Below are 21,771 nucleotides of genomic sequence, written 5' to 3'. Positions count from 1 at the left end.
TTTCTATCAAGGCAATTTAGAAAATCTGGCATTAATTTGATGCGAAGAAAGTCCTTTTCATCCTGGGTCTCTGAAGTCAATGTTAAAATAAAATGGTGTTACTGTATGTCAAAACACAGTCTTTTCTGTTAGTACAACAATTAAAGTGTGATGGTGTTCATCTTTACTGCCAACTAGAGCAGAAATGGCCAACTCCAGGCATCAAGGGTCACCAACAGGCCAGGTATTGGGGATATCCCCGCTTCAGCATAGGTGGCTCAGCCATTATTACTGAGCCACTAATTGAGACACCTGTACTGAAGTGGGAAAATCCCCAATACCTGGCCTATTGGTGGCCCTTGAGGACTGGAGTTGGCCACCCCTGTACTAGAGCAGGGGCGTGCAAAGTTTTTTGCTGCGCCCCGCCCCCCGTGTGCCAATTCCAGAGCTCGCGCCCCCCCCCCTCCCTTGTGCCAACTCCAGAGCTCAATTTCCATCAGCAGGGGTGGTGGTGGTAATGTGATTGGTGCTAAAGCAATCACATGACTGCAAATACCCGTGGACCTCCAGGACTGAAATGCTGTATATTATTTATGTAATGAGAATTTTACATAATGAGGCTCAACATTGGCTAAGTGTATAAACGTAGAGATTGACGCTCATACAAGTGTATGGACTCACAAGCTATATTTCAGCATATAAGTAGATGGGAACTTCTATAAATAATTCCAGCATGTATATAATACCAGGTCAAGGGGGGACATGAACATGGGACCTAGCGGTCAGTCAGCGCGACTACCGCAGATATGGTTTACCCTGCTTACCCCCCTTACCATATACACTTCCCTAAATAGGGACCAAGGTAACATAGAATGAGGGCTACTGCCCATTACCTTTCCATTGAGTGTATAGGGATACGAAATCCATCCAGGCGAAGTCCCACTGCGTGCAGTCCTGATCAGAGGAACCAGAGTGTAGAGAAGCAAGGAGCACAGCTGAGGTAGAAGTCTGCAGGGAGAGTCCTGTAGAAAAAATGAATGAAGGGCACAACTCCGTGCTAAAACTGAGGGTGATAAAGGATAAAGGCCCGTGGGACGAAACATGTCGGTGTGTGGGCTGTGTTTTTGTCCCTGTGCATTTATCCAATAAATCACCCTCAGTTTTAGCACGGAGTTGTGCCCTTCATTCATTTTTTCTACAGGATTCTCCCTGCAGACTTCTATTTCAGCTGTGCTCCTTGCTTCTCTACACTCAACATTGGCTAAGGAAGTAGATTTTATTTATTTATTTATTTTTTAAAGGTGACACTGTGCTCATTTGCATGTTATTTCCCAGAATCCCTTGCTGAAATGGAAGCATTTTACAGTATGCTAGGAGATACTGGTGAAAAGCAGAGTTGCGTACCCTGTCAGAGACATGTGAATGTGCTCACAAGTGATATTTGTATTTGCTGTAAAAGGTTTTTAAATATCTGCTGTCCCCTTCAGTCAGTATCGCCTCATCCACTAGCATTTGTTCCCGTTTGCTCGCAGAACGTTCATTAATCTTAGTGTACAGCAAATACAAATACCACTTGTGAGCACATTCACATGTGTCAGAAAGGTCTGCAACCCTGCTTTTCACCATTATCTCTTGGCATACAGTGCTTCCACTGAAGCCAGGGATTCTGGGTAATGACATGTAAATGAGTCACCTTTTGCTTCTCACCCATTTTAACATGGACCCCCCTATAAGCTTATGCCTGCCCTATTAAACAGTTTTTTCAGCACAGCCTGGGTTAGAAGTGCATCGACCGTGAACCTACAGTACAGCACTCACTGATCATGTTAAATCAAAAGAATAGAGAAGCAACTGTTACCAGCTGACTAGACCATGGCAAAAATGCAAGCCAATTTCGTTTGAGTAGTAAATTTAAAGGAGTTCTTGTTGACAAATGTTCACTTCGCTGGCAGCAGAATCTGTTGTATGCATCTGTTTCTTACGGACCAGCAAACACAGGACGTATTACACATCATATCCACTTACAGAATTCTGACCACATAAACAAAGAGAGTGACTTCATACCTCTAAGAACCATTCCAATTTTTGAGAGAGGAAGTTTTGTATCCAGCAGGCAACATAACAATCATTTTATTTGCTCCTTAAGGGACACGACTTCTGGGCTTGCATTTCCAGGCTGAAACAGAACATCTGAATGTGGAAAAGTTTCCGACTTGCCAATTAAAAGTTGACATTGGAATTTGCAAACGCTTACCGTAATTCCTGACAGAAAAATATGTTCACGTGGGCGATAAAATATATTAAAGTCAGATGTTCTATATTCATCCAGAGCACACACCCGTTGCCATTGACTATGCAACAGTATTAACCGTTATTGATGGCGAACAAAATGTACATTTCATGTAGCAGAAAGCTGTTCAGAAATAGATGAAGGTGTTGGCGCCAAGCCTAGGAAATGGAGATGGGATAATTTAGGGGTTTTGGAAGGTGTAATGTCCCGACGGACGACAGAAAACATTGAAATGAGGTGATATAAACTTTAGATACAGTACATGGTCATTCTATTCAGATGGTACTCTGGGAAATACTTGGCTAGTCAGTGCACTAAAAAAAACAGTGATTGATTGAACTCTGAACTATAAATAATATTATTATTTGGAGGCATTACAAAAAAATTAAGGCAGAGGAGGAATCTGAGCTCAATACGAAATGGCTGCAATGTATTTACTTATACTGTAGCTACCTAGAGTCCAATGTCACACATGCATTGGCTTTGAAAGGAACATAAATGCTAGGGGTTATAAGGGATATTTAGACTGAGATATGCTAAGCCATATGGCGCCTTTCATTCTATTTACTAGGACTCCCAGTGGGCACAGATGCAGTGTCAGCGCTATTACTGTAGCTGATTGCTTGCATAAGGCTAAGTCCCCGCTGGTGCTGAGCGCGCTCTTGCTTGGAGAGCTCTCCAATCATGAGCGCCGAGTGTCCTGCTTGTACGCGCGCGGGGAGGGCGGGGGGCATTGCAGGTAGTTGAGCGCGCGGGTAAGTATAGTTTTTTTGTTTACCTAAGCGCCGATCGCGGCTGAGCGTGTGTGCACGAGCGCCACGTGTGTGAGGACTTACATATATCTATATATCTAATTCCCCGTCGCAAGCGCCACCCGCTCAGCCCGATCAGCGCTAGCGGGGACTTAGCCGTAAAGTGAGTACAGTATTCGTTTTCACGGCTGCCTGTCGCACATTTTCCAGTAATGAGTTAAGTTTACCTACTGTAATTTCTAATTAAAAATGGGGAGAGGAAGACTGAGAAGAAAGAGCACTCCAAAACCCACAATACCAATATTAAAAATGATCATTCATTTATTACTTCATTCTTAAATAGAAAAATACACGGCCGCCTCCCTAGTCAAAAACTCCATAAAGATGATGTCGTCACACCTCTTCATGGACAGATCCTCTATAAAGTGCTTGATGAACTACTGTACAATCGAACCAAGACATATATGTAAAACATGAGATAATTCATGAATATTTAAAACTAGCTGAGAGACCCGGCGTTGCCCGGGATGTAAATGCGTAATAGGTAGTATTATTTATAAATCGTGGAACAAAAGGTGACTGTTTGTTGTAAAGGTTGGATAATAATATTGAAAAGAAAGATGGAAGAAAATGTAATACGATGTTGTATAAAAATGGTTTATTGTAACCACATCACAGTACAATGTATATTTTGGTGCCATAAGTGATGTAAAAATCTGAGTCGTGTGTCCTGCTAGGGTGTGAGGCGGCGGGTGGCGCGTGGGTTGTGAGTGCTGTCTGCGAGTGGGGGTCCTGCTAGGGTGTGAGGCGGCGGGTGGTGCGTGGGTTGTGAGTGCTGTCTGTGAGTGGGGGTCCTGCTAGGGTGTGAGGCGGCGGGTGGCGCGTGGGTTGTGAGTGCTGTCTGTGAGTGGGGGTCCTGCAAGGGTGTGAGGCGGCGGCTGGCGCGTGGGTTGTGAGTGCTGTCTGTGAGTGGGGGTCCTGCTAGGGTGTGAGGCGGTGGGTCAGTGATGTCGGTGCGTAGGGGCGGGAGGCAGCAGGTGTGTGTGGCGGCAGGTATGTGTCGAGTGTGGCGGGTGTCTGTTGAGTGCGTGCAGCGGCTGTGAGGCGGTGGGTGAAAGGCAGAGGCGGCCGGAGTAAGGGCGGGTGAAAGGCAGAGGCGGGGGTTGGGAGGCGGTAAGGCGGGCATGAAGGCGAAGGGCGGCGGTAAGGGGAGGAAGGGGTGGTGGAGGGGGGCAAGGGGTGGAGGAGGGGGGCAAGGGGTGGAGGAGGGGGGCAAGGGGTGGAGGAGGGGGGCAAGGGGTGGAGGAGGGGGGCAAGGGGTGGAGGAGGGGGGCAAGGGGTGGAGGAGGGGGAAGGGTTAGAGGAGGAGGGGGAAGGGTTAGAGGAGGAGGGGGAAGGGTTAGAGGAGGGGGGGGAAGGGTTAGAGGAGGGGGGGGAAGGGTTAGAGGAGGGGGGGGAAGGGTTAGAGGAGGGGGGGGAAGGGTTAGAGGAGGGGGGGGGAAGGGTTAGAGGAGGGGGGGGGAAGGGTTAGAGGAGGGGGGGGAAGGGTTAGAGGAGGGGGTGGAAGTGTGGGAGGGGGTGGGAGGGGAAAGGAGAAAAAGAGGTGGAAGGGGGGGAAGAGGAGCGGAGGGGGGGGTGGAAAGGGGAGCGGAGGGGGGGGGGAAGGGGGGTGATGGGGGGGGGTGGAGGGGAGGTGTGGAGGGGGGGGAGATAAATGGGAAGGTGAAGGGGGGTGGAAGGGAGAAGTGGAGTGAGGGGAGGTGATCGGGGGTGAGGGGTGGGTGAGGGGAGGTGAAGGCCGCTCACTCACCCGTCCGGCAGGTCCCACGTGGATCTGAGGCGGGAGGCAGCGTGTTGTGGCCGCTCCCCCGCTGTGTCCCGGGCGCCGCCATCTTGGGTACTCGGCGCCGCGAGGCAGCCTGCCTGGCCACTGGCTGTTCCCCCGCCGGGGAGGGGTGAGTTGTAGCGCCGGGGAGGGGGGGGCATGTATATGTGTGGGGGGGGAGAGGTGGGAGATATAGAGGGGGGTCTCGCACGGCCGCTGACACTGGGTGGGGGGGGGGCGCTGAAGGGGTAATAATAGTGTGTGTGTCCCGCTGACTGTAGCGGCGCCGGGGGAGGGGGGGCGGGGTGAAAGCGCGGGAGACACGGGGAGAGGAGGAGGTGCGCGCGGGTGCTGCTAACACTGTGAGCTCCGCTAATGTAGGTAACACCCCCCCTACACACGTGTGTGTGTGTGTGTGTGTGTGTGTGTGTGTGTGTGTGTCTGTCACTGTGTGTGTGTGTGTCCCTGTGTCCCTGTGTGTGTGTGTGTCCCCCTGTGTGTGTGTGTGTGTGTGTGTCCCTGTGTGTGTTTGTGTCCCTGTGTGTGTGTCCCTGTGTGTGTGTGTGTCCCTGTGTGTGTGTGTCCCTGTGTGTGTGTGTCCCTGTGTGTGTGTGTCCCTGTGTGTGTGTGTCCCTGTGTGTCCTTTGGCCCGTCACTCCGCCTCAGGCCAATGAGAGGTGTGCGGGGGCGGGCGGGCCAAGGGACCAATGAGATTTCCCCTAGGGACACCGGACATCCAGGCAGGCATGCATGCAAACATACAGTGCTTTCACTAATATAGTATAAGATGTGCAATTGTAAAGTCACGAGAAGTTGGAAATGGACTTCATGTTCACGCCAGCATTTCATAGTTTTCTGTGTGGCACGTTGGAGATAATAATGTGTTACATTACAGTACAGTATATCATCTCGCATCTTTTAGTCCTTCTTGCTAGTGGATCCACATGTAGGATTTAACCATTTCAACGCAAATTGGAACTTGCCTGGTTGTGGCCATTTACTCTATGTTAAATGGCCAACGATGGAACCACTGGAGCTGCAGGAAACACCAGAGATGCTGATGCACATTGAACCCGTTCCTGCACTTCAGGGGCAGTATTCTTACAACAGGAGGACACAGGGACCATCTCGGCAATCGGATTACAGATTGAGAGCGATCCACGCATACTGTACTTCAGTGGGTGAAAAGCACAGTCCGTTGAAGCAGGGGAGCCTGGTTTAAATCCTGGTCTCAGCTACTTGTGACCGGGCAAGTTACTTTATCTGCCTGGGTCTCAGACAGCAAAATTTAGATTGCAAGCTCTATGGGGCAAGTACTCATTGTGACTTCAAAATTCTATGGATACTGCTGTGTGCACTGTCGCCGCAATACAAGAAAAAACTATTATTATTATAAAACAAAACCTGTATCTACCAAGTTAAGCTGTTGTGTACAGACACCTCGAATGTCTGGGGTTTGTGGGCAGAAAATGTGAGATTAACACAGGTAGTGTAACTCCAAGATAAATCTAAAATGTGAGTTTCAGGCCTTACGTTGTATATCCAATTTCTGTATGATTCTATGAGAGACCCTGTGGGTGAGCCCTGACTATGGACAATTTTACAGTCTGGGATCTTGGAAGCCAGCAATAATTTTTTTCCAAATTGAATTAAGAAGTATAAAATGCTCAATTGCCCTCGCTTTGTAATTACCCGATTCGTTGTTCCAGCGTCTTCATATTCCAGACCTCTTCCCTGTCATACACATATTACACGTAATAAGCCCCTTTGTAACCTGCCTTTTTATACCATGCAACTCAGATTAGCTAGTCGCGCTTGGAAGATGCTGTCAGCAGAAATTAACCCCACCTTGCTGGAGTAGAACACGTTCTAATCTTCTGCTGACATAGAAGGAATATCTGACTGTCACAATCCATATACATTTCACTTCTGAGGGTTGTACAAAACGAAGACTATTTTAACCGCCTTTGAAGCTTTCCCACATAGCACTTTTCAATTACACATTGATGCTCCCTCCGCCTTAAACATACACATCTGTTTGCATAACTGTACCTGCAAATTAAGCCTCACTAAACAGTAACTTCTGTAGGACACAGCCCCTCACTGCCAGAGCGAGACAGCTCCCTTTTTCTGGCTAACCCCTTGGCTGCCATAGGTCACACAATGTGTAACTTATTCATGGCTATATCGTGACATAGGTCTATAGTGCTGATAGTTTATTAACACATCACTCTCCTTCTGTAACATGTAACATCTAAGTGTTTCAAAAAGCTACGTTGTAAAAAATTAAAAAAAAAAAAAAAACTTTCTCAACATTTCTTTGCGTTCTAGGGACCTAGTTTCAAAAAAAATCTTTCTCCTCCCTACATATTGTTTTTTGACAGGGACATTCTAATAGATGGATGACGTGCACTTCTACGGTGCATATACAGTATTGACAGATTGATAAAGTCTTCCCTGTTTTCCTTGATACAATAACTTTGTGCTCTTGCCGATCTAAAAGTTCGCAGGGGGCACATTTTGGGAGCGAAACTCTTAAAACAACCGGTATGTCTCGTGGGTAACCATGAGTGGGCATGTTGGTGTACCGATGCAGCCGCGAGTATCCGAACACTTGCCTTTGAAAATCTGGGACAATCTCCGAGTAATGCTGCAACATTTCTGTGACATTTCTGCAAACAGACTAATGGCCCATAGGATTAACACCGCGGGGGTCCCTGGCAGTCTCATTCAGTTTGAATGGGACTGCCAGGGACCCCCGCTGTGTTAATCCGATGGGCCATTAGTCTGTCTACAGAAATGTCACAGAAATGTTGCAGCATTACTGGGGTATTGCATGAGAGGAAAATATGGTCAAATGCTCAACCTTAATACTTGTGTATTATGTATGTAGTGGGGTGCATGGGGAGGAAACGACAGTTATACCAAATGATCAAGGGTGGTCAGAAAAGAACCCCAGATTATTGCACTCTGCCAATTTTATTACAATTAAACAAATACTGAGTGTGCAGGAATATTCTAAGAAGGGTAAAAAAACAAAAATAAGAAAGTTTTATTAAACCCTTGATCATTTGGTATAGTTATTGGGGTATTTCCCCAGATTTTCCCAAGCAAGTGTTCGGATACTCATGGCTGCATCAGTACATCCCCGAGGCTCCTATTTTTCCTGATGTTAACCTTTAAAAGTCTTTGGAAGGACTTTGTCTAGAATGTTACCTTTCTGTAAAATGGTGCAATACTTAGTATTTTCCTAATCTGGCAGCCACCCTCTTATATCTTGTGACACATGGTTTCTGGTGGTCCGTGTTGTTTTTATCTCTGTAGGAGTTCATCTCTGTTAAGTGCTATTGCTCTATTAAGACTCTATGATTAGAGCAGAGTCACTAGTTCCTAGCACAAAATCTCAGAAGTTCAAATGTTTCAATAAAATCTCTGTCCCTGGAGCAATCATAACAACAATTACGGGTATTGCACTAATTGTTGTGTCATTTTGTATGATCCACTGGCCTTTCTGTTTTAATCATAACAACATATTCTCTGGAATTGTACAAATGAGATATTTCGAATCCATCTAGGATGGTGACCCCTTTTGGCATCTAGGTATTTATTACAGTCCACAGACTTTCTATCATTTTTCATGTGGATGGTTTGGTCACCCAGATGGAATAATTCCACATTTAAAAATGTTGGTTTATGTGGACTGCCGCTAGACCTAAACTGAAGCTTCAGATCATTGCTACTAGGAATATTGAGTCACTAGTTATTAAGTCCGTTTCACCCCTTTCCAGATAAAAAGATGATATTGTCTGTCAAACTTGACCATATTGCAATATTCTTCTGAAAGATTTTATTGTTCAAGTGATACAGCTGTAGCCAACATTACTGCAACCCATGGCGCACTGCAGTGCGACATACAGTACACAACGCACCAACCGGAGAAACAGCTATTGGTTTGAATCAGCCGCGTGAGGGGTGTGACTAACGTGTGATTACAGACACGGTAGCGCCCCACAGGTTGCCAGGCGGTTGCCAGGAGGTTGACTGCATCTGCACTGTATGTGTATTCCATATACATGGGTCAAAATTCGTGCCCATGGTTGTTCCATGTTTTTGGAGATAAAATTCCCCTTCCAAGAAATAATAATTATGAGTTGGGATAGATTGAATTCCATTAATATTAAAACCCCTTTGGGTAATTGGGAGATTGTATAATCGTCCTCCCATTTGATGTCCTGAATTAACTGTAATAAATGTACTGTATGGTATATCTTAAATAAGATTTAAGTACTGAGACGATTGGCTATAGAAAATGGGTTATATATTCTTAAACGTTATACATAATAGATCCTACGCCCCAAATAATAGGGCAGCCTTGTACTTATAATGCAGAATATTAGAGCATCCATAGCATTCAATGTCAGGGTTGTTACAGAATATCACAATATAATATCATAACACAACAGGGGGGGCGGGGGTAATGAAGCCTGCTAAATATGTATATAAATTGCACTGCAAACAATCATAATCACCAACCACTTTCCCAGTTGTGTTTAGTCATGTTTATGGCCAGTATCTGCATGCTACAAAGAGACTTGTCATGTCTACTTAATAACTATGTATTTGCTCTCACTTTTTCAGAAGCCAATCAGCGTATGGGAGTAATAGGAGCTGGGGCACTAGTGGCATTACTGCTAATTCTCCTCCTATCTTTGCTATGTTGCTGTTGTGTCTGCCGCAAGAAAGAGGAATCAGCTGGGTAAGTGTGTCTTATCTTTCAACAGCACATAGCCTTATAACATTTAGGGCCATGTTTTCTAAACAGTATACGGCCATAAGGCATCTTCCAGTCCTGGCAGACACTGTCCAGCCCATTGACTTGAATTGGCTGTAAGGGTTCTTCCAGCTCCAAAATGTGGTGGGTGGCAGAAGACGGCTTAGAACGTATGGGCCGTCATTTTTTTGGACAGAAGCTCTAGGTTCAGTAGCATTTGGGTTCACGGTCCTCACTCATTAACTTTTTAACTCAACTCTGATCTTTGCTGCACATTTATCTTCATTTCACAGATGCCGTATGTGCAAGACCCTATCCATATTCAAGCGAAAGCAATATGTAATATATATTCAGTAGAAGTGTTATTTGTTATACTTGTTATTTTGTAGATGTGCAGTCAAGCTTAAAGTTGCAAATATATGAAGACATGAAATTATTCAGTCAATCAATATAGACTAGAAAGATTTGTGAGACTCCTTGCTCAGGAGTTTTTTTCTTCCTGTGGGCAATGGGTGCTTAATATAGGAATTTTTTTAACTGGGTCAACTTATAATATCTATTCAGACAAACTTCAACATGTGGCAATTACAGTGTTATGAGGGCCATTGTTACGTTAAGGGGTGTGTGGTGTGTGTGTGTGTGTGTGTGTGTGTGTGTGTGTGTGTGTGTGTGTGTGTGTGTGTGTGTGTGTGTGTGTGTGTGTGTGTGTGTGTGTGTGTGTGTGTGTGTGTGTGTGTGTGTGTGTGTAAACAAAAATGCGTGGTGCACACAAAAGCATAGAATAACAAATACTTTGCTTTCCATGGGGTGCGAGCAGGAATACCAAGATAACCAACTGGTCCTGGAGAGTATATATAAAGAGAGGAATCCGCAGCACTCGCCTAAAGTAATTCAATATAACATGTATTTATACCATCCAGCAAATCACAGACAAAATGGGGGATAATTTGAGCCACAATAGTCCCTTGTCATTTTTTCTATGTGACTTGCTGGATTGTATTAATAAATATCATATTGAATTTCTTTAGGCGAGTGCAGGAGGTCTCCGGAGCTGAACCCCATTAATTTCAGCTCCAGGACCCCCTGCTTTCCGAGATACACAACCCTAAAGGGGGTGCCGGTATCATGGCAAAGGTTAAAGCTCCCGTGTCACGCGGGCCAATAGGAAGCTGATCCCGAAGACGTCACAGCTGATGATGTCACGGCTTCCTAATACCCGCAGAGAGCGGGAGATTTGAAACTCCGCCATTACGTGAATCCTACAAGTCGAATACCGGCACCCCCCTATGGAGTTAAGTATCTGGGGAACCGCACAGTCCCCGGAACTGAAATGAATGAGGTTCAGCTCCGGAGACCCCCCTGCTTCAATTCTATGTAAAAAAATAAACATTGCCGCTTTAAAGCTGCAGACCAAGCAATATTCTACATGTGTTTTTTTAAATAAATGAATTCTGTACTATGAGAAAATACTTGTAACATTTATTTTTCTTAAAACAATTGTGAATTACATTTTTAATGTATTTTACTGTAACATGCATTTTTTGTTTCTATAGCAACCATTTACAAAGTCACATCCCCGTCCTCTTCTGAAACAGGCTTTGGCACACCCCTTTTTGAGCCCTGCCCTCTCTCTAGCAGTGCACCAATTTTATCTAGTGACTGCCTGGTCACATGATCTTCCCCACAGAACTTTGCATCTTTGATCCTCTTATGCTACACAGACAGCCATTTAGTGAACCCCCGAGCCGAATCTTCGCTGATCGATCTCAGGAGAACTGATTGATCGGAAACTCAGCTAATTACTTATCATTGTGTGGATTGTATTGATGCACATATTAAAGGGAAAAATAAGAAAATAACAGCTTGGACGGCTGCTTTAACACCGCTTTGTTTAAATGAATGGTAATACGGGTGCCATTTCCTAACGCATGCAACATTTTTTACCGAAATGTTTTCATTTCGTTTGTAAAACTAGTGAGCCAAAAATTGAGAGGGGTTCAACTTCCTCTCTGATGTACAAAAGTTTGTACAACCAGAGCCCCCTCTCACCCCCATCCTTATCTTTACTGGCTCTCTGATAAGGACACGGGGGGCTGAGAGTACCCAAAACACTTGATTGACAAACACTCCCCCATTCATAAGCCCTTAATACAACTTATTATTCATTTACAGAGAAACAAAAAAAAGGCCACACTTTGCTTTTAGCAGGGTTATATTAATTTAAAAATGCTAATTAGATTGTTACATTGTTTACATAAGGTTGTATCTTGGCCGGCTACATACCTGTACATACCTGTACATACCTGTACATACCTCTAGTCTTTCTCCTGTTCATACATTCTTACTGACCACCGACCAAGCCAAGAAAGCACTTCTTTTGATTTTCCCTTACTGTTTAGCAAAGTCAAATATGCACCTTTCGTCTAATCCTTTAACTTGTTTGGTTTTTGCAGTGGGAATCAAGACCAGGTAAGAACTAAGAAATCTCCCCGTCGCTTCTGTGGCCGCTTCAGCCGAATCAGCATGAAGCTGCCTCAAATTCCGCTGCGCAGACAGAAGCTGCCAAAAGTTGTGGGTAAGATTATTTATTCTGTTTTGCCAAGCTGTTTTCCCAATGAACCTACACGGTGTTCGAATGGAATAGATGACTCCACTTGAGTGAAGTATTACAGTATCCCACATGGAGTATGCAAAATCCGTGTTTTCAGACTTCCAGTACACACAGAAATATCACCATTTGGCCCTCGGAGTCTCATCAATTTTTCATGCCTGGTCAAACAATTCATTTTTAACATTATTTCTTTGCCTCATTTCGTTTTTTATTCAGTTACCATATTTACTCTAATCCATTTTATTTATTTACCGTACCATGCTTACAGAGAAAGAAACATTATCCACTTATCGGCATAATCTGCCCCCCAATCCCCCTAACACTTTTTATGTCCTTTTTTTTTTTGTTTGTTTTACAACATTTCTGCTGGAAAATGTTCATCTCTTGTACACGGTTTATTTCCTTCATCATGAATATTGTGTATTGTAATAACAATGACTTCTCGGAACAATCCTTGTTGTCAGCAGTCTTGTTGTATCCATGGTTAACAATTACTTTTTAAGCTTCTAGAAAAAAAAAGACAAGTCAACGTTACTATCAATCATGTTACATAGAGAAGCAGGCACTTGAAATCTGCTTGTAAATTACATGTAAGAACATAACATTTGACTTTAGATCATTTCTTGGCCCAGTTAGTCTGCCTATTTTCCTCTCTGTTGTATCGCCCTATTTGATCCATGGCTTTCTGTCATATTTCGGTTAGCCTTGCAGTATGTCTGCCATTTTTTAATTCCCTTACTGTTTTAACCTTTACCATCTCTGTTGTTTCATAATTCCACCTTTCCATGAAGAAGTACTGTACTTCCTTACATGTCCCCTGAGCCTACCACCCACCAGCTTCAGAGCATGACGTTGGTCCAACGATTCTCTTTCTCTGAAATATGCTTCCTTCCTGTACCTTGTTGAAATCCTTCATATGTTTTAAGTTTCAATCATATTCCCTTTTCTTCTCCTCAAAATGTTTGGATGAGTGAGTTTTTAGTGTGTCTCATGGTCAGACATGCTTTTCTCTCACTTTATTTACCATACCAGCTGTTGTATTGGGAAGATTGTATTTACCTATGACTATGAGATCCTTGGTCAGTAAGTAACCCATGTAGACCACACTGCACTTCTTACAGTAGGTTGTATGGTTGGGGTTGACTTATTTTTGAAGTGAAACTTCTTTGCTGGCACCTAGTAAATCTTTCCTAGCACAAATCTCCTTCATGGTGACGGATGTAGTGTAACGGAAGGGACGAGGGTGGCCTGTGTTTGCTTCCCGTAGCATGGCGCGCATGCGCAGAGGTGTCCGGCGCACATGTGCAGAGGCGTCCGGTGCATGGCGCGCACGCGCAGAAGTGAGGACACACACACTGAAAGAACAAAACATGAGCATTTCTTGTAAATGTATAATAGCATTATGTATAAAAAAAAAGGCAATCTGCAATGAAAAAGCCGATTAATATATAATGGATCATAGCAACTTAGGTTGTGATAAATTATTGTATGTAGAGGAATAGAAAACATATTAAATGTTTCTTAAAGTAGATAAGTAAGACTTTAACAAGCAATTAACATGTATCCAAGTCCTTCCCCAATTATTGCATTACCCAAGCAATATGTAAAACCAATGATGAGTAATATGAGCCCAACAACTTTCACAACTTGGCACAAAAAAATTTCTTATTGGTCTTCAATAACAAAGATTAGTGCGTCAAGTTTTGAAAGATTAAAACACACACATTCCCAGTTAGCTGAAACTCCTACACCCACCACATCAGGAATATATATTTATGCCAAAATGAGTGCTACTGAGCGAGGCAAATGCATACAACAAAAGACAGGGCTGCCCAATGCTACATCAAATTGACAAAACATATATGGGAATAAGTATAACATTTAAATACTTCAATAATAATAGTAATTACTTGGTTATTTAGTTAAACCCTTTGGCCAAAGCGTCGTAAGCCTGCATACCAAACGTCAAGGTATAACCAAAAATACAATCAAGTTTTGAAAGATCACAGGGGCAATTTGTTAGGTCGGATTAAGGCAACTTTTCCATATTAGAACCGGTTGAATAGCAGATAATCGCTGGTAGATTTTAAAAGGGAAATGTTAAAACAGTGAGCACATTCTAAGAGAAACTTCTTTGTGTTTTGTCGCTGAAATTATATTTTGATTTTGATGTTTTTGATTGAATGAAAAACTTTTGAGAGTATAATTACAATTTCAGTGACAAAACACAAAGAAGCTTCACTTAAAATGCGCCTGCTCGCCACACACACACCTTTTGTTTGTTTTTGTTTTTACATTCCCAATATACAGGATTAAAAATGAAAAGGTGTGGTTTTTGAAGTGTAATAGGTCAAATTAATAAACAGATTAGATGTTCTAAATTCCACGCTGCCTGAACAATATATAACGGAGGAGATGCAGGTCAGCGAGTAAAGACACAGAATATAAACAATGACACTGAGTTTGAATCAGGGCCCGGTACAATTCCCGGTGTCGGCTCCTTGTGACCTTGGGCAAGTCACTTTATCTCCCTGTGCCTCAGGCACCAAAATCATAGATTTTCTGAGTACGACCTGTCTGTAAAAATTCTATGCACTGTACTGTAATTGTGAAAGGCCTTTGAGTCCCATTGTGCGAGCACGCTATATGAAATAAAGTTATTATTAGTATTATAATATTTTTAGGTATACATAACCCAATTGTACTGTGCTCTGATATATATGTTTTAAACCGCAATAAAATATGATCCAATAAAAGATAATTTTACATATATGTAAGTGTATGAAAGTATAAAGAATATATTACTCTGTACTGTACATACATTTATTGGGAAGAAGTGCCTCAGTGAGTAAAGGCTCTGACTGAAAAACAATGACACTGAGTGTGAAGCAGGGGAGCCTGGTTTAAATCCTGGTGTCGGCTCCTTGTGACCTTGGGCAAGTCACTTTATCTCCCTGTGCCTCAGGCACCAAAAACACAGATTGTACGATATACGATGCAGGGACTTGTGCCTGCAAATATTTTATGTGCAGCTCTGCGTACAGTACACTGTCAGCACCATACAAGAAAATACAATTATTATTATATTGATCAGTTTGCTTGTAATGGGTTACTTCTGAGCTGCTCCCGGGCTAGCAATTATAAACAGCAACTGAAAAAAAAGAAGCGCAGGCAGAAAGAGCCTCCTAGTGTAGTATATTCTTTGAATATGTGTAAATGCACGTACAATATTGCAACTTTCACAAACTGCTCATTAGTTTCAGTCCTGGAGCCTGCGAGCTGTATTTCAGAGTCTGAGCGGTGTGGTGTGTGTGAGCCTCTGTGGATGTGCCCGGGACCTGCCGGTCTAGCCTATCCCACACTCTTACCCCCTCCCCCCGCCCCAGTTCTTCTCTGCTTCACTTTCTCCTCTCTGCACTCTTTTACTCCGTCTCTCCGTGGCTTCAGTGTCTCTTATCCAACGCAGATTCGTTCAATGTCTCAGCACTTCGTCAGGGGCATGCATACAGTATGTGTTAACTGTTCAGTTTATTTATCTGAAGGACACCTCGCAGGCTCCCGGACTAAAACTGATGAGCTGTTTGTGAATGTTGCAATATTGTAAGTGCATTTGGTTATTCTGCCCAATATACTTCAAAGAATATCCTATCCCCATGCGCACCCCTGCCTGCTCTCCTCTGCGCCTCGCCCCCCCCCCCCCCCCCCGCTCGACCCCGGCGTCAAATGATGCGCGGTGTCATGTGACGTCACGTCATTTGACGCCGGGTTACCAGGACGACACGGCGCTGGAAGGGAAGTATATTATAAAGGCCTTGCGCTGTCCCCCGGCATTTCATTTAAATGCCTGGGGGAGAGCGCAGGACCTTTATAACGCCACCCCCCCAAAATCTAGCGCCCCCAGTTTACGCACCGCTGTCCTAGCATTGAGAGGCTCTTTCTGTCTGTGCTTCTTTTTTTCAGTTACCATTATACAGAATTACCAGTATTATATACTACAGGTCCACCAAGTGACCTGCCATCAGGTCAATGGTCAATGGTTCAAAAACCATTGACAAGCACTGGACAACATATATTTCCAACTGGAACAATCATTCTCAGGAAAAAACCCAGATGGGCTCCCCACCCCCCCCCCCCACACACACACACATATTGCTGTGGCTTACTCTGCCCATTTTCCTATCTGTTCTAAAGACTCATATTTAGCATAGCTTTGTGTCTTCCCCAAGCACAGTATTAGCCTTTACCACCTCTATTTGGGAGACTATTCCAGGAATCCATGACCCTTTCCCTGTAGAAGTACATAATCACCTTTCCCGAGGCTGTTGTCCTGCAGCCTCAGAACATGCACCTCTTGTTCCGGCAACTCTTCTGAAATGTGCTTCTTTCCGGCTGTTTATTTGCATAACGTATGTGAATACTGTAGGCTGGTGGTTTTGCTGCCAGTTTCCTTATTACAATACTGTAACTGCATCACCTACAGCATACACCTTCTCTTTAATTTATGTATATATGTATATCTTTATTTATATAGCGCTTAATAATAGTAATAATAATATAACAGACAATGTGAATAAGCGCTTCAGACATACAAGTAACAATAGACAAAGGAGTCCCTGCCCCGAAGAGCTTACAATCTAAGATAGCGCTACTATGAATAGCTCTAAATGGCAATAACAAGTCACCCAACACTTCTACAGAAATGTAAGAAAATAACCACTTGTGAGCATTTATTTAATAAACAGATCGGTATAATTATTAACCTGCAATTTACAACCCACGCGCCTTAATTCTGGCTATTTATATGCAGAGTCATGATCCTCTCTCCCTATTTATTTCAGGGTTTCATACATAACTCAAATACACTTTTTTTTTTTGGAGGAGAGAATAAGAGTATTTACTGTATTGTGGGTTATGGTAAATGTTTCATGCCGCAGATAAAATGATCTGGAGTCTGCAAATTTCTTGTAGAATTGATGGAAAATGCAGCGTCCTCTTGTCATTGCCTCACAAATGGCATTGTACATTATAAACAAACTATCTGGTGTCAGCATAAAAAGCAGAACACATGATCTGACTGTGGTTAAGTCATCTTGGCAATCACTTATTCAGAAACTGATGTTGAGTAAGACAAGAGGATCATTGACGGTAGTGAAGAGATTACAAACGAAGGGCCGTATTTGCGAAGACGCCTTCCATTTGGAAGACCTCGAACTGCCCCATTCAAATGAATGCGCCATAAAGGGTCATATTTACTTATCAGTGTTAAACTGTAAAACCCTTTCCTGGCTGGAAAACACCTTACAGCCCATTCACATGAGTGGGATTTAAAGGAGCAATACCTCCCAAAACCAAAGTGACCTAATTCCAGTGACTTGTTTATGGGGTCTTGCCTGAGTAATTAATAAATTGTTTACACAAATATGCAACTATAAGTATTTTTTAAAGTTATACTTGGGAAGGGTTCAAATTACTCTGGTTACTTTCTTTTGTGTGATGTCCGTGAGCACCCAGCTAGTACTTATACAGCCACAGTCCCCCCCATCCCTTTTCTTTATTGGTTCTCTGATAAGAACATGGTGGGATAAGAGTAAAGAAAACACTTCCCCATTCAGAGGCCTCCAAGAAATTCAACTGGGCGATTGTGGGATTGCATCTTTAAGGGGCCATATTTATTAAGCTGTATTGACAGTCAAGGCCGCCGACAGGGGTGGAAAGGCGGGATAAGTGTCCCGGCTCGGTGGCTTTGGGGGGCCTGGCCTGCTGGTGCTGGAAGTTGAACCCGTCCAGAGGCCAGACCCAACTTCTACATCCAGTTGCCGAGCCTCTGGTTTCCTTAGTTGCTGCCTCCTATTCCCATGCCAAGCCTCTCTCTACTGCTGGTGTGTGCCAGAGGCCGGGCCTGACTTCTAGGTGCACCCAACTTTCAATGCGCAAGAGAGAGAGAGAGAGAATGACATGGGAAGAGGAGGCAGTAGCTGGAGGGGATCTGGGGCCCGGAAGCGGCAACCAGAGGCTGGGCCCAGCTGCCAGGACTCTGGTTACTGCCGCCGGTTCCCAGCTCTCCCCAGCTGCTATAGCTACACCCCTGCCTCTGGCTGCTCCCTTTTGTGTGATGTCAAGGTATGTTCGACAACCAGTCCAGCCTCATTCCCCCTCCCCTTATCTTAATTATCTCTGATAAGGACAGCCTAGGATAAGGGTAAAGACAATACTTGATTGCTACAAACACTTTCCCATTCAGAGGTTCCTAAGAACAGCAGGCAAACATTTGCTTTTAGCATGGTTAGAATTGTGTAGGGAAAAAAAACAAATATGCTGTTAAACTCTTTAGAAAAGGTTGTTTTCTGCCCAACACTGATAAGTAAATATGACCCTTTATGGCGCCTTTAGATCTCCCAGACAAGAATACTTATCCATGCTGCTCAAAATGATCACCACTCGGTAAAAAGGTAAAACCCACGGCAGAGACAAATTTAAAATGCAAACGTAAAGATTTCATATGAAAAGAGAGAGAGAAATTGTGCAAGAATCTTCATCCAAACATGGCTGCAGTCTCCAAAAATTGAACACATTTCAGTTACACAGATGAGTCCCTGGTTGTTGGCGCATAATTATTGCAGCATTACACAACACATTTTAGATAATAATACTTTGCTGATATTGCTAGCTTGAAATCTTACTTGGCTGTACTGGTATCGGCTTCGTGAATGTCTGCGTTCTGCAACAGATAAACCAGACTTCAACCCCTCCTCTGGCTGCATACCAGTTAGGGAGATTGGAAGAGAAGGAAAGGAAATAACTTTAAATACATTAATAATGTTGACTGAGCAACAATAAGTACATTTTTCTCATCACATTCGACAGATAAGAAGAGATCTTTAGTCTTTGGGAAAATATATGCATTATTTTGGTTTAAAAGAAATATGTTGAAAAGCCTCTTGTATGTATACTGTCAGTCTTTAGTTATAACCACTGTATTTCATATAGAGTCTTTCTCTCAATGGGACACAAAGTGGTTCCCAATTACAATATGGCACATGATAAACAGCATTGTACATAGGATTTTTACAGTGGCTGCCCTTTGTTTTTGATGCCTGTGGTCACAAGGAGCAGACACAAGGCATTGAACCAGGCTCCCCTTTATACTCAGTGCCATGGTTATCAGAGTCAGTGTCTTTACTCACTGAGCCGCTCTTTCTCCCCTGTTGATGTGCTCATCTAAACTAGCGGTCATCAACTGGTACTCCAAAGGGCCCAGAGCAGAAAACATTGAGTAGAAATTACTGTAATACAATTTTAGATATTTTTTAAAATGATTGTAATTCAATAAAAGATTAACAATGTAAAATATGTATATGGCTGGTGTACTATACACTTTCTGGACCTTAGGTTAAAATTGAATTTCGCTGGGAAATATTATACTAAGCTGCTTGAAGCAGCAATACTACACCCCCCCCCCCCCCATTTTTTTTTGTTCTTTGTATATGTAAAGCATGTGGCAAGGTATAATTCTACATTCTTACCTAAGCTGGTTATCGTTTGTTATAAATCTGTCAAAATCCTGATACCGTGCCTAACATAATGGCTGCTTCAGTCGGTGTAACTCAGCAGCTACATATAAGCTATCCTTATATTACTAAGGCATCTATTGGAGGAAAGAAAAGTTATATCTATGGCGCTTGGCCCCACGGAGTACTGGATGAAAAAGGATATATACAACCAGATGGAGGGTGATATCCACTTGGGCTCTCCTCGTGTCGATGATCAATCATGGAAAAGATATAAAAACAAACATAGTGTAATACAGTAACTAACAAAAAACATGAAACACCACTAACAAATACTAAAACAAACAATTGCTGAGACAGATAGGTGACTGAAAAAAGTAAAAAAAAACATTTAGTAACTCAGCAGCTAAAATGTATCCTTATATTACTAAGGCAACCCGTATCTATTGCTACAGTTTGCAGCACAAACTGCTGGGAAATTTAGCAACAAATTATTCCAAAGAAGAAAGTGTTGCAATGATCTTGCACTGCTTGGGAGGTGGGCTAAAATCTGCTATAGAAATCAAAGGATGCTTTAAAACGCATTGAAAATGGAATTAAGAATAATATATATTTTTTAAATCCAGTAAGTATTATCTAATACTACAGAACTTATTTATTTAAAAAAAACATAAGATTGTATAGGTTTTGCTGATTTAACATGAGCCGATTGTGCAAGTCTCACTCTGAGGCCCTTTGAGGACAGGATTTGGCCTGCGAACAGAAAGTTGAAAAGCACTGCTCTAAACCAGCGGTGCGCAAACGGGGGGCGCGAGACTGATTGCGGGAGGCGACGGGTTTACAGAGGCCCCGCGCACTTCCCGAAGGCACTTAAATTTAGTGCCTGGGGAGCTGCAAGGCCTCTGTAAACCTTACTTACCTTGGCCCCGGCGGCTTCTTAGACGTGTCGCCATAGCAGGTCATGTGACGTCACGTTGCTATGGCAACATGATGTCATGCCGCCAGAGCCGAGGTAAGGGGGGGTGGGAGGGGGGCGCCAAAAGAGGGGAACCGCTGGCAGGGGGGTGCAGGGAAAAAGGTTTGCGCCCCCCTGCTCTAAACCATCAGCTAGAGAGTGTTTTTTCTCAGTTCCTGTCCACAATTAACAACTAGTCCAGTTTTTATTTATTTATTTATTCATGAAAAAAAAAAAGTTTCTTTCAACGATCGTTCGGCAGAACAAAAGTAAACTTTAGAAAGGAAAGAGAGAATAAAATATATTTTTGAAAGGCGGTGGTCTTTTTCTTTTTTTTTTTTCTTCAGAAAGACCTAACCAAATATTATCTGGGGAAATGAGGGATGAGCTCAGAGGAAACCATAAAATACTTACTTTTTAACTACTTCCACTAACTCATATCCATGTCATGCTTTCATGCCTTCCTATTTGTTTGAGGTGTATTTACGAATAGTCAAGGTCACAATGTACTTTATGAATAAAACCCCTTCCTTTTCTACTCTTCTTCCCATGGTCTTAATCATATAAGAAAAAGCAGACGTAGCGGAGTGCGTAAATAGTAAGTGGTATTTTTTTTTACTACTTAACCTCTATATATATATATTATAGTAACAAAGGAAGGTGAGGGAGTAGATAATATGATACCTTTTATCGGACCAACACGTAATTGATGTTACAAGCTTTCGAACTTCTTAGGGTCCTTCATCGGACCTTGAGAGGTTCGAAAGCTTGTAATACAGTATATAAACTAAGCTGCAAGTCCAATAAAGGTAGAAAGGACCAACACGGCTGTGACGGTACAGGTAGCTGGCCTCACTAAATAACGGTAAAAGCCCAGCTAGTTACCCTAAAACCGTGCAACCTGGCTGCCCCAGTAATATTTAATACAGCCAAATGTATTTAATGTCTGGGGATGGAATGTAAAAACACTTCTGTATCGAGACATTGTCTGTAAAACACTGTATTCCCTGTGTTAGCAATCCCCCCAGTTTAGTGTGGTAGCATTGTTCTGTGATGTAAAGTAATGTGTGTGTAATCACT

At 43.2% G+C, this 21,771-nt stretch overlaps 1 protein-coding gene across 2 annotated transcripts in view; it reads left to right on the top strand.

Moving 5' to 3' along the window:
• Positions 1-21,771, top strand: part of SCARF2 (scavenger receptor class F member 2) — a 201,916-nt gene that overhangs the window by 131,529 nt on the left and 48,616 nt on the right. For both annotated transcript variants that reach the window (XM_075569026.1, XM_075569025.1), the window contains exons 8-9: positions 9,485-9,602; positions 12,071-12,192. In XM_075569026.1, the coding sequence (XP_075425141.1) occupies positions 9,485-9,602; positions 12,071-12,192 (240 nt within the window). The remainder of the gene's footprint in view (positions 1-9,484; positions 9,603-12,070; positions 12,193-21,771) is intronic.

The sequence above is a fragment of the Ascaphus truei genome, chromosome 13 (assembly GCF_040206685.1).
Source record: "Ascaphus truei isolate aAscTru1 chromosome 13, aAscTru1.hap1, whole genome shotgun sequence".
Lineage (NCBI taxonomy): Eukaryota > Metazoa > Chordata > Amphibia > Anura > Ascaphidae > Ascaphus > Ascaphus truei.
Note: the sequence above shows the minus strand (reverse complement) of the source record. Positions and strands in the feature narration are given on the sequence as shown.